This window comes from Lampris incognitus, chromosome 2 (genome assembly GCF_029633865.1).
Source record: "Lampris incognitus isolate fLamInc1 chromosome 2, fLamInc1.hap2, whole genome shotgun sequence".
Taxonomy (NCBI): domain Eukaryota; kingdom Metazoa; phylum Chordata; class Actinopteri; order Lampriformes; family Lampridae; genus Lampris; species Lampris incognitus.
This window is the reverse complement of record NC_079212.1, coordinates 31,551,196-31,565,384: the sequence shown is the minus strand read 5'-3', so window position 1 is coordinate 31,565,384 and position 14,189 is coordinate 31,551,196. Positions and strand designations below refer to the sequence as shown.

Genomic DNA, 14,189 nt, shown 5'->3' with positions numbered 1-14,189 from the left:
CGAGCAGCAGTATGGTTTCATGCCACAAAAAAAAAAACACTACGGATGCGATCTTTGCTTTGAGAATGTTGATGAAGCATAGAGAAGGTCATTTTTTGATTTAGAGAAAGCATATGACAGGGTGCCAGGAGAGGAGGTGTGGTATTGTGTGAGGAAGTCGGGAGTGGCAGAGAAGTATGTAAGAGTTGTGCAGGATATGTATAAGGGAAGTGTGACCGTGGTGAGGTGTGCGGTTGGAATGACAGATGGGTTCAAGATAGAGGTGGGATTACATCAAGGATCGGCTCTGAGTTCTTTCTTGTTTGCAATGGTGGTGGATAGGCTGACGGACAAGATCAGGCAGGAGTCTCCGTGGACTTTGATGTTCGCGGATGATATTGTGATCTGTAGTGAGAGTAGAGTGCAGGTTAAGGACAGCCTGGAGAAGTGGAGGTATGCACTGGAGAGAAGAGGAATGAAAGTCAGTAGGAGTAAGATGGAATACACATGTGTGAATGAGGCGAAGGACGGCCGAATGGTGAGGATGCAAGGAGTAGAGGTGACGAAGGCGTATGAGTTTAAATACGTGGGGTCAACTGTTCACTGTAACAGGGAGTGCGGAAGAGAGATGGAGAGTGCAGGCAGGGTGGAGTGGGTGGAGAAGAGTGTCAGGAGTGATTTGTGACGGAAGGGTACCAGCAAGAGTTAAAGGGAAGGTTTATAAGATGGTTGTGAGACACGCTATGTTACATGGTTTGGAGACAGTGACAGTGGCACTGGCGAAAACAGGAGGTGGAGCTGGAGGTGGCAGAGTTGAAGGGTTGATGCTAGATCCAACTGGGTGTAGGCACAGAAGTAGCCCTGATTGGCTGTTGCGTCGGCCAGTAGACAGCGCGGAATCTCAAAGCGCACTGACTTGAAACAAACGATGTGCACTGAAACATTTAGCTAGCTAGCTTACAACTGACCTTAACATTGCCAGATCATACTGTGACGATAGCTAACATTAACGCTTGCTAAAAATGGAAATTCAAAAAGAGTTTAAACTAACCCTAACCTAACCATAACCAACCACCAATCACACCTGGATCTAGCATCAACCAAGTTGAAGATGCTAAGATTTTCATTGGGAGTGACGAAGAAGGACAGGATTAGGAACGAGTATATTAGAGGGACAGCTCAGGTTGGACGGTTTGGAGACAAAGCAAGAGAGGCAAGATTGAGATGGTTTGGACATGTGCTTTGGGTGTCTTGAAAAGCGCTATATAAATGTAATTATTATTATTATTAATTATTATTATTATTATGTGTGGAGGAGAGATACTAGGTATATTGGGAGAAGGAGCTGCCAGGGAAGAGGGCAATAGGCAGGCCAAAGATGAGGTTTATGGACGTGGTGAGGGAAGACATGCAGAAGACACGCTGAAGCCTCGCATGGATTGCATTACCTTCAGGCCGCGAAGGAGACGTAAGGAGAATGCTTTCGGTTGCTTGGCTGCAGGCGCCCAGATGGGCCAGAGGGGTCACTGGAGAACGACGAGTCCCCGAACACTACACCGATCTACACCCACTATCCCTCGGGTAAGGGTGGCCTAATGAATGCCTTAACCCGTGGATGCTCTGGCCGTGACCGGTTACAGCGAGTCTGGGATACGAATCTCCCAGCCACATGACGAGCGGACTGCATGAACAGCGGTTTATTCCGCTTGGCCATCAGAGCGGCAAGACTAACGCTTTCTGTGGAATGTGTGGTAAAACAATAAATAATGGAGAAAATACAAATAATAGGCCACAATGAAATCATGGAAATGCAACTTAGCAAATGTGTTTAGCTGGTGAATGCTGGAATGTGTAAGTTTTTGTGTAAGAACAGGAGTTGGTCTACATGCTGCGGTGTAAGTGTGCTCCGCTGTGCAGTAACCACATCGCCTGCACATGAGACACGAGCTGCCAGTCATTGGTAATAAAGTGCACAGTTATGGTGACATAAGATTCTGTAGCAATTGATGTCCACACATCGCATGTTATTACTATCCTACCCACTTTCCTCAACCTCAATGATTCCATGAATTTGGTTTTGGTTTCGTTGTAGAGTGTGGGTAACGCTGTGTCGGTGAAAATACGTCGAGATGGGATGTAGTATCTCAGCTCCAAAGTGTGCAACATAGTGCGAAAGCCCTGGTTCTCAATGACTGAGTAGGGGTGCAAATCGTTGGCAAGAAAAGTTGCGATCGACCTTGTGATTCGCTTCGCCCTTTCCAAGTTCAGTGGAAGTTTTGATACCACTTGTTCAGTTGTTCTGTGGTTGGCAGCAACTACAACTGGCTGTTTTCCTCCAACTCCGGGTGGAAACGTGAAATATGGTTTATCATGTTTGTTGTGTTCCCAAAATATTTTTTTAGACACAACTTGCATACAGTGTGGCTCTTGTCCAGGTCACTTTTCCCTTCAACTTCATAGAAGCCAAAATGCTTCCATACGCTGGCTTTTAAGCCACAGGGTGCCGGTTGAATTGTATCCAACCTCGGTTGCTCACGCTTAGTCATCCTCACCAAAACTGAAGCAAGCCTAGCTTAGAACGTAAACATGATGCACGTTTTATGTCCATTGAGTTTCACCGTCCAGTTCGTTCAGCGGCAGCCATAAGGAGCATACAGCCCAGTAAAGAACTTAGCTTTAAATTTCCAATTATTGAGTTTTCTGCATCGAGACATAATTTTTTATGAACCTCGATGCATCTAAGAATCGATTTTTCCCCCACCCCTACACACCACCAATTAAAATAGAACAGAATACTCCCTTAAAAAGTTATTTTATTTTTGAAATAATTAATTTTAACAGCTAAGTTAATCATAATGCCTAAAAAAAAAGTTGACATTCTGGTAAAGATGTTGACATTTCGATTAAGGATCAATTTCGGTTGACCGATTAACCATGCCTATCCTTACTTGATAGAAAAATAAAATATAGCAAGGTCCACTTTTTCACTAACAAAAATATTCTAGTGTGGTGATACACAATTGAGGGTAGATTCACCAGGGGCTGCTGCTCCTTTAAGGCAGACGTTCAGAGTGCTGACGTAGGCACTGCTTAGAGTTTCTGGGGTGGAGCCACGTTTGCAGCAGCCTAGCAGTTAGCAGGTTGCCACGAGAGGTTGTGCTGTATCGGTGTCGTTTTGTGTGGAGAGTAAACGGAATTGACTGGACTCGATCTCTCCGTCTCCTCATTCCTGCACTCTCACATTGGTGACCCTGCACGTTGACAATGAACATGTCGACCCAAAGCGATGACGACACCGCTCCGGCTCCGAGTGATGCTAACGGTATGGCTCATGTTAGCGCTAACATCTCAGCAGCAACAGTGAAGTTGCCCGACTTTTGGCAGCACAGTCCCCAGCCATGGTTTCAGCCCATTGAAGCCCAGTTCGAGCTGGGAGGAATAACGCAGGACGTTACGAGGTATTTCCATGTGGTGGCAGTGTTAGATGCCCAGACGACGGTCCGAGCTATGGGGCTACTGGAAGCCCCCCCCCCGGCTGTGGGAAAATCCAGCGTACTCAAGGCATTCCTGTTGGGCTCAGCGGACCCCTCCTTCATTGTCACCCATATTTTTCTATGGCAGCTCCCAGCGCCTGTGCGCACAGCACCACCCAGCTCCGCTCTCTCCTTCACCAAAGACTACCGCGCTCTGGGTGCGGAAGCGGACAGGATTTTCCTCGCCAACCGGCAGCAGTTCGTTCATGCGACGCTCCCCACCCAGACCTCGCCCCCGCCTCTGGAGGACGCAGCAGGCACCACGGCTGCGGTGGCTGCCCGCCGCCAGCATGACAGCGGGTTGTGTTATTACCACAACAGGTTTGGTGCCAGGGCCAAGCAGTGTCGCCCGCCCATGCAGCTTCAGCGTCCAGGGAAATGCCAGGGCCGGTGCTGAGCGCCGGCAAGAATAGCAGGCTGTTGTTTATCAAGGACGCCTTATCTGGCCGGTGGCTGCTGGTCGATTCGGGCGCTCAGCGTAGCATCCTGCCTGCATTGGCCGCGGACACCATGGCCGGCGGACAAGGCCCCCCGATGAATGCCGCGAACGGCACGCCCATACGTACCTACGGCACCAGGTATGTGGAGGTGTGTTTCGGCAGGCGGCATTTCGGCTGGGACTTTGTTATGGCCACGGTGTCGGTTCCCCTCCTGGGAGCGGACTTTCTGTGCGCCTTCAGGCTGCTGGTGGATGTTACGAACTGTCGCTTGATCGATGTTGTCTCTTTCGCTACATAACCGTGCACACTGGGAGGTGCAGGGACGCTCAGTCTGTCAAACATGCTCGCCGCCGGAGATACGTAACGACTGCTCGCAGAGTTCCCTGACCTCACCACACATATGTTCTCGTCAGCGGTGGAGCACCATATTGCCACCAACGGCCCCCCGGTCTACGCACGTGCTCGGCGCCTCGACTCTGCTAAGCTCGCGATTGCCAGGGATGAGTTTGCCACCATGGAACGCCTCGGCATTGTGCGCCGCTCGGACAGCACGTGGGCCTTCCCCCTGCACACGGTTTCTAAGACTGATGGCGGTTGGCGCCCCTGCGGCGATTTTCGTCACCTGAACAACGCCACAACCCCTGACCGGTACCCCGTCCCGCACATACAGGACTTCTCCGCCCACCTGGCGGGGGCAACCATCTTTTCCAAAGTAGATTTGGTGCGGGGCTACCACCAGGTACCGGTCCACCCTCGGAACGTGACCAAGACAGCGGTCATCACGCCATTTGGACTCTTCGAGTTCCTGCGGATGCCCTTTGGTCTCAAGGGGGCAGCGCAGACATTCCAGAAGCTGATGGACTCTGTGCTACGGGATATGCCGTTCTTGTTTGTTTACTTAGATGACATTCTCGTGGCCAGTGCACCTGCGGACAGTGCGCATGGACTCATAGTCAACCCAGCCAAGTTACAGTTTGGCCTGTCGTCTATCGACTTCCTCGGCCACCGCATTTCCCCGCAAGGAGCTGTTCTGCTTCCTGCCAGAGTGGACGCCGTTGCCAGTTTTCCACGCCCCCGCACTGTGAAGTCCCTGCAGGAGTTCTTGGGCATGGTGAACTTTTATAACAGGTTCATTCCCTACGCAACTCACCGCATGCGGCCCTTGTACGAGGTCCTGCGGGGCAAGAAAGCCAAGGGCAAGGTAGACTGGTCCCCGGGGATGGACGAAGGTTTTGACGACGCCATGGCTGCGCTTGCCAATGCCGCTTTGCTGGCGCACCCGTCCCCCACTGCCCTGATTGCCCTCACGACTGACACCTCTGACTATGCGGTCGGGGAGGTGTGTGAGCAGTGGGTGGGGGGCGCCTTGCAGCCCCTTGCCTTCTTTAGCAAACAGCTTATGGACAACGAGCGGAAGTACAGCACCTTCGACCGGGAGCTCCTGGGTCTCTTCCTCGCCTCCCGACACTTCAGGTTCCTGTTGGAAGGCCGCCGTTTCACTGACTTCGTTGACCACAAGCTGCTGACATTTGCCTTGGCCAAGACCTCCGAGCGTCCGGGCACCAACAGCGTCAGCTCTCTGCCATCTCGGAGTTTACCAAGGACGTCCAGCACATGGCTGGCAAGGACAACTTGGTTGCTGACTGCCTCTCCCGGGCAGTGGCAGGGTCCGTTCACTTGGGACTCGATTACGCTGCCTTGACTGCAGACCAAGCCGCTGACGCGGACATCCAGGCCTATCGGACGGCCACTACGGGGCTGCGGTTGGAGGATGCGGTTTTTGACAGCGCCAACGCCATGCTCCTCTGCGATGTTTCTACGGGCCAGCCCCGCCCCATGGTGCCCACCGGCTGGCGGCGCCATGTTTTTGACGTTAACCATGGCCTTTCCCACCCGGGTGTGAAGGCGTCCACTAAGCTAGTGGGGGCCAAGTTTGTCTGGCCCGGCCTCAGGAAGGACGTCAAGGCCTGGGCTGACTCCTGCATGGTGTGCCAGCGTTCCAAAGTACACCGTCATACCAAAGCCCCCTTTGCACCATTCCTGGTGCCCGAGAGGCGTTTTGACCATGTGAATGCGGACCTGGTGGGCCCCCTGCCCCCCTCCCACAGGTTCACTCACCTTCTCACCATGGTGGGCAGGACCACCAGGTGGCCGGAAGCTGTTCCCTTTTCATCGACCACGTCTGCTGAGGTGGCCTGGGCGTTCCATCGGGTCCTGGGTGGCTCGTTTTGGTATGCCTGCTGACCTCTCCTCTGACAGGTGCCTGCAGTTCACGTCGGAGCTCTGGACTGCAGTCGCGGAGGGGCTGGGGGTGAAGCTCCACCGCACCACAGCATACAACCCGCAGGGCAACGGACTTTGTGAGCGGTTTCATCGGTCTATGAAGGCCGCTCTTCGTGCCAGCCTCGTGGACAGCAACTGGGTCGATCGCCTCCAATGGGTCATGCTCGGCCTTCGCTCCGTCCCCAAGGCAGTCCTAGTCTGCCGAGCTGGTTTATGGCCAGCCGCTGCGTGTCCCGGGTGAGTTTCTCCCAGACGCTGTGGCCCCCTGGTTAGCAGCTTCTCATTGGGCTGTGGCCCGGGACAGCGCCAACGCTTTCACTCCGATCCCTACATCTCACCACTGCCTCCCTCAGTCCTACGTCCCCAAGAATCTGCTGTTGGCCAGGTACGTCTTCATCCACCACGACAGCCACCGTACCCCCTGCAGCCCCACTACGACGGGCCCTTCCACGTCCTGGAAGCGGGGCCTAAGAACTTTGTGGTGGACAAGCCGGAGCGGGTCTCGGTGGACCGTCTCAAGCTTGCCCATTTGGACCTGGGTGGGCCGGTCGAACTGGCCCTGCCCTCGCAGCGTGGATGCCCCCGGCCCCGCCTCAGCCCCTGCCCGGGCTCCGGCTCTGTCCCCACCCCCAAACCCATTCAGCGCAGCCGTTTTGGCCACCTGGTCCGCCCCCCGAGACGTTGACTGTTTCACTGAGGACTGTTCGCCTGTTGGCTGTTTGTGTTTCACTGAGTACTTTTGTGTTACATTACTATTTTGCATTTTTTCGTGATGGTGAATTCTGGGGGGGCCTGTGTGGTGATACACAATTGAGGGTAGATTCACCAGGGGCTGCTGCTCCTTTAAGGCAGTCGTTCTGAGTGCTGACGTAGGCACTGCTTAGAGTTTCCGGGGTGGAGTCATGTTTGCAGCAGCCTAGCGGTTAGCTGGTTGCCACCAGAGGTTGTGCTGTATCAGTGTCGTTTTGTGTGGCGAGTAAATGGAATTGACTCGACTCGATCTCTCCGTCTCCTCATTCCTGCACTCCCACACTAGCGCTTTTGATTTAATCTAATATAATGGACAACTGCTTTCTTGGAATACTGTCTTATTTACCCCTCTAAAACACCCTAATCATTGCTGGTGATAAATTTGATGCGAAACAAGCTTTGATACAATATAACCATGACTTTGTTGAACAGTTGGTTAATTTGTGTGCATTTCTTTATTTTGCTCCTCTGAAACACCTACAGGTAGCATTTGTTTCTCTGTCTCGTGGTCCCCCTGAGCTAGTTACTATGACAATGTTCTCCATGTGCAAATTAAGTAGGAAGCTACCCAGAGTGCACAATTTGTCACTCACAACGAAAGGAGACATGTCTGGTCACAACAAATAGTGAGATTGGTCTGGCAGCAGACTGCAGACACCTCCAACTCCTCCCGCCTCCTCCATCACCTCCCACCGCCAACCCTCACCCTAACACTAACCTTGACTGAATGCCCAGTGCATCATCAGTTACCGGACAGCAAAACAACAAAAGTGGGAGGTGGAGGTGTCCTCAGTCCGCCGCCAGACTCTTGTGAATCATAAGACTACAACATACTCGTTTTTCAGCAAGAACAAAACCCCACTTCTATGAAGTCCGCGCCATGTTTGTTTCTCAAAGTCAACATCAGGAATCAGGAACAATTCATTATTCACATTTATTATTCATGTACTTGGCGTACACAAAAGAAACAAAATTTCGTTTCCCCCAGCCCACAGCAGTGCAACACAAAAGACAAAAACACACATCCAAAACTTCCCAAAACCGACATCACCAAAAATATACAAAAACAGAGAGAAGCAAAAAAAAAAAACACAAACAGCCAACAACACAGTCCATCCAGTGCAACACAGTCCAAGAATTTCACTGTATGACTGTCAGAACTGCCAGTCTGCATGGGCAGTCCAGTAGACCCAGCAGAAGAAACCGATTTCGACCAAAAAAACAGACATAGCCACCAAAGGAGTCTTCCAAGTAAACTGAGCAGCCACCGCCAACCAAAAACCCATGGAAGAGTTATACTTTTTACCTTGAGTGTCTCAAAGAATTTAGCTGGCTGTGTTTAAAATAAAAACACTAAGTAATAAACAGTGCAGTCCAAATGTTGCAGGCAACTGAAAAAAAAATAATCAGCGCCTGCAGCTACACAGCTTAAACAGGAGACCATCAAACTTCATAACAAAAGCCATAAGCACACACAATGCAGGAGGTTGCTCCCTCCCAGCGGCGCTTCAATGCCAAGAAGTGGCTAACAGATTTCATCATGAGGCAGAGATCACAATTAAAGGCCCACTTTAATCAAATACTGCACCCACACAAGAAAACATGTTTTCTTAGGGTACAGGTAATTTATGTAATGGTTTAAGTCCAAATTTGCATATTTGCTGTTTCTCACATATTAGTCATGTCATACAACTGAGCACAACTACTCCGTATCACGCGATGTATGGTGAATATCAGCAAAAATACCCTCTGACGTAAGCACTTAAAGACAGAAAACACGAATGCATTTTTTTTTTAATTTACAATGAAATGCATGAATACATGAAATGCCATTCACAAAATGTTGAACAAATGTAGATTATAAAACGGTTAGACTGTAAATCCAACATACAGTAAATGATAAATGTGTGCAATTCATCAGGGTGGTCAAATAAGCTTGGTCAGGTGTTCCTACAGACAAAATTGGCCGTGTCTGCGGGTGTGAAGCCAGATGTGGATATGTGTCCTAGTCACTGCACTAGCGCCTGTTCGGGGGAGGGGGAACTGGGGAGAATAACATGATCCTCCCATGTGCTACGTCCTCCTGGGGAAACTCCTCACTGTCAGGTGAAAAGAAGCAGCTGGCAACTCCACATGTATCGGAGGAGGCATGTCGTAATCTGCAGCCCTCCCTGGGTAGGCAGAGGGGGTGGAGCAGTGACCGGGACGGCTCGGAAGAGTGGAATAATTGGCCAAGTACAATTGGGGAGAAAGGGGAGGGGATCCTACCTAAATAAATAAATGAATGAATGAAAAGCAAATTCAGAGATATAACGACACGTTTATGTGGCATTATGGACAAATTTTGGTGTAACCAAATTATGTCCAAGTGTCACTATCTTAAGTTCTTTTTTGGTTTACCACCTTCCAGGAGGGTCATATTCAGGTCAAAATACCACTATAATAAAGTGTAACTTCTCCCCCCGGTCTGAGCCTAACTCCACCCACTGCATAATTTTGAAAAATGCTAAAAAGTGGGCAAGGGGCTGAGGAGGGGGACGGGGTTGGAAGGGTATAGATATGTGAGGCAGGAGTAGCTGGGGAAATTGGCGACAAGGGTCTGGTGTGTGTCCAGAGTCGCTGCTGCACACCGCCGTGGTCCCCTCCACTGGCCTGGCGTCAGATACCACCCCACGAAGATGCCCCAACCGCTGCAGATGGAAAGGGGAAGGTGGATCACCCACCTCTGATTAGGGTTCGTTAAAAATGTGTTTGTTTGGTTTTGGGGTTTTTTGGGTTTTTTTTTTATGACATCAGTAAGTCCCAACCGTATGTCAGCATTGGCCTTGCAAGGTTCAGGGCTGATTTAAAACAGTAGATGGCGTGGTGAGCCATTTTCAACACATGAAATGCCAATTTTTTAAAAATTGCTAAGGAATATCAATATCAACACCAGCATTGATGTATTTCATTATTGTACATTCATATCATTTAGTGTACAGCTCAAAAAACACGTTTAAGTGCTCAGTATCTCTTGAAGGACATTTATCTGCAGATCGCAGGGTCTGAACCCTAGTTCTCCAGTTAGTGGGATGCTCTCCAAACCACTCTACTATCCCTACTCGGATTACCTTTGCAAGACTAGTCACCCATCTCACCAACTCCGCAACTTCTGCTGTGAGCATCAACATTCAAAAAATAGTTTCAGCACATTGTGTGTTATACTCCCATCAGGTGATTATTAACAACTTTAATGTTTCCATCAGATGAAGGTCTTTGTCTGGAAGAAATACTTTCATCTGTCCTATAGCTGTCTATATTCATAGTTGGATGTGGGTGCATGATCAACCTCAGTAACACTATTTAACAAGTCTTCCTCTTGACCACCTCTTCAGTCTATGGACTAAATAAACATTTAGGTTTTATATGATTATGTTAAGTCCACTGTATTTGTTATTACCCAAAATGGTTTATAAACCATGCCACCTTAAAGTCAGGAATAACATCCATACTAGGTGACACTGAGAACTTTTTCTTCCTTTTTAATCAAACTAATTAGGACTCACCACTTAACATAAGACTACATCTCATCATTCTGATCTCATCTTGTCTTTGAATGCAGTGTACCCCACAACATATCAATGATATCAACAAACCAAACTAAGCTGAACGGCTATCCACAAAAAAATAGAAGCATTAGCATTCTGGGAGACCATATCAATGAAAATAAGGAGGTAACTGGCACCGAGGCACAGTGTCTCCTGTGGCCACACCGCCAGCTATTTTGAAGCCAATATCAGAATCTGTAGGTCTAGCTACAGTTGATGATGTATGACTAAATGTGTAAAAATTTGGTGATTATATTGCCAAACCATGTCCTCATCATCTTTAACCAAACCTGTTTCTGCTTGTGAACTGCCACTGAGATAGCAATTAGTTTATTTTCACTTCAGTTTGAAAATGAGGTCAGTTACATGAAAATGTTATTTTTTTCAAAAATCTTTTTCCAAGTTCCTTTTAATGTTTGCCGAGTTATGCAAAAAAATACAACTATGGGATCTGAAAAGCCCAATACAAAATCTGTGGGAAAATACTCTAAAGATAAATTTGGTCCAAGCCCTGAGGTTGACCGATGGCTGTACTGTAGGTAGCTGCCCAACAATCATCTTAAGAAAGCTGCTGACCATCCACCCCCCCATTCTCTCATTCTCTCTCTCTCTCTCTCTCTCTCTCTCTCTCTCTCTCTCTCTCTCTCTCTCTCTCTCTCTCTCTCTCTCTCTCTCTCTCTCTCTCTCTCTCTCTCTCTCTCCTCTCTCTCTCTCTCTCTCTCTCTCCTCTCTCTCTCTCTCTCTCTCTCTCTCTCTCTCTCTCAGCACACACACACACACACACACACACACACACACACACACACACACACAATTTGTCATAGATATAGAATATAAAATGTTTTAATCTTTTTCATTAACACCATCTGCAATCTTTTTTCAGTAATGCAAAATGTTCATGTGACCTTGAATGTTTTTATATGTTCCTAAAAAAACAAACATCTGGACACCTGAATAGTCGCTGGTCAACTTTAGTTGCCATTTTTTCCAACACAGAGTTCCCAGTAAGCATTAGGCTACGGTCACACATGCGCGAATACAGGCGAATGACCATCGCTTGTCGAGGCAAAATTCATATTCCATCATGCTGAATGTGGGCAGTGCAGGATGTAACACACACGGGAAATCAGTTCTGCTTTGCAATCCATTTGAGTGGTTGTGGTTGTCGGTCAAACATGAGCAGCTGTTGGTTTTGCGATGGGGAAATGTACACTGAAGTCCAGACAAAGATAAATAAATGTTTTCACTTAATTGTCTCACTTGTACATGTTCATGTTGTACATTATCATTGTTTCATGGACAAATACGAAGGAAGAACATTGGTGTACAAGTTATATTTGTATACCTCAAAATATGAATTGATGTTATTAATAAATTCTCCATTTATTTACGTTCAATGCCAGTCTCCCAACTCACTGCCAGTCAGGCAGCATCTCTCTTGTGGGGCAGTTTGTAGTTTGCACGGGCAACGTCGTACAATACCGGCTGGTTACACACAACAACAATCAAAGTCTCCTCTATACTGGCTCACTAAGAAAACTACAGCCAATTACAGCCAAGTGGGGTGAACCACACACACTTCTTTACTATTGGTTGAGGCAGCAGATTCGTCGGTCAAAGTAAACCAAAGTTGATCTCCACGCGAAACGAAGACGCAAATGTCTTTCGAAGTGAATGTTTTATTCGCCCCTTCGCTCTCACAGAATGGAAGTGAACGGGAGGCGCATATTCGCCAAGGTTAATTTCACGCGTGTGACCGTAGCCTTAAAGCTTTTCTACTTTCGCTTTCAAATATTCGAAACTGTTGAAATCCGAAACTTAACCATTTCTAGCAACCCATGATGCGCTGCCACCACACTAAGGAGTATTCCGTTTCACTGTTCCGTTGTCTTTGCAGGATGGTTCTTAGATCAATGGAGATAACACCAACCAGCGAAGCAACACCCAATTCAAAAACCCCGGGAGGCTCCGCTCGGGATCACCACTACCTGAGTGGAAGTGTCAAATGACAATCTGTCCAAGCTGCGTGTACCTCGCCTGGTAACCACGGCATTTCAAACATAGCTGTGTCAAGGCTTCGGACTTAATTTGTGACTGGATCATTCAAACTACACACTGATGACACTGATAATCAGTTGTGACTGCCCGTAAAGGATGACTCGAGTTCTGCCCGTGTGACAGTGGCGAAGCATCATTTCCCCTGTCGATTTAGCAGCGTCACTAAGTCAAATTTCCAATCAGTCATTCTGAGTTACGGTTGATAACTTCACACAACTGACTCGCCCATGGTTTCACTTAGAAGTGCTTCGTCGCTACCATGTCCAAAATCACGGAGAACCCAGGTATCCGCCTACATTTTCTGTCCAACCACCCAAATACTTCTGACTGACAACCTGACGAGCTAACCTTAATCTTCTCGTTGACAGGTAAAATCAGCCCAACAAAAACAATGTATGACTCGCTCGGCATATCAGGCAAATAAAAAAAAGCTATCTTAAATTACTCAAGGTGAATCCTGTTGGGCCTTGAAAATTCAGATACGTTAGCCTACCGGTTCGCAAGGCCCATTGGCTAGCTTACCGGGTAATGTTTGTGTTAGCTAGCTAATGATAAAGCAAATTTTCATTAATTGCAACACTGGATACCATTTGTAAACTATCGCCTAAAAAACAGAAATTCAGCATAAGGCTCCTATTGGACGTAGGAACTGTCTTGTGCATAACTACTTACAATTGAGCATTTCAAGTCTTCTTAATAGCATTTTTTGCTTAAGTTAGTTAGCATGCTAGCTAACGCCAGTTTCTACTTCGAGGGCAATAGAAGTTGCACTGAATTAGCTGGCTGGCTAGCTAGCTAGCAGGCTAAGTTAGCCACCTAACAGGCTTCCTGGTGGGAACGGCCAGTGCCCTGACAAACAGAAATTCAGAATGCACTGACAAGTGACCACTTACCTGTTGACTATAGACCCAATAAGCTGAGGTAGCTCTTTTGTTTCGAAAGCTGTATATGAAGCTGATAAAAGCGGTCTCACGGCCGTTGTCCATTCGTGCTCCCCAGCTCCTCCACTTGACGCCATCTTGAAATCATTTAGAAAACTAGCTGCTGGAAGAAGAAATCGCCTGAGCGAAAGACCATCACAAGGGGGCGCTCATATTCCAATGCAATGCAGTGCACTGTCATCTCAGTTAACTTGAGATGACAACTGAGATGATGTAAAGTGCTTATATTTGGGGGAAATATTAAACCCAAGAAAGAATTGTTTAGGCCATGTTGGAAATATTTAGAGGACTCGGCATTTGTAGTTAGCCCTGCTGAAAATTATATTTTGTGCATTGTCTAAAGCAGGAAATTGGTTTCGTGCTTGGGAATCAGCCGCAGTGGTGTTGAGATTTCACGGTGCGACTTGATGCGCCTACACTGCCATACATCTAGCAAGAAGATTTCAAGGATGGGCCCCGCCTGGGCTGCAGCATTTGTGTACAGTAGCCTGTTTTGTTGCATGGTATTCAGTGCCTGCAGCTTTTCTTAGCTGTCAGGAATAAGAGTGAGTAAAATTCACATCTTTGCACAGAAAATAATGCTGACATCTATGTGGGCCCACATAACGTCAAGGATGG

At 48.1% G+C, this 14,189-nt stretch overlaps 1 protein-coding gene across 6 annotated transcripts in view; it reads right to left on the bottom strand.

Moving 5' to 3' along the window:
- The window catches only part of ubr4 (ubiquitin protein ligase E3 component n-recognin 4), a 151,003-nt gene extending 137,355 nt beyond the window's left edge, over positions 1–13,648 (bottom strand). For all 6 annotated transcript variants that reach the window (XM_056275365.1, XM_056275367.1, XM_056275368.1 and 3 more), the window contains exon 1: positions 13,524–13,648. In XM_056275365.1, the coding sequence (XP_056131340.1) occupies positions 13,524–13,648 (125 nt within the window). The remainder of the gene's footprint in view (positions 1–13,523) is intronic.
- Positions 13,649–14,189: the final 541 nt, after the last annotated feature.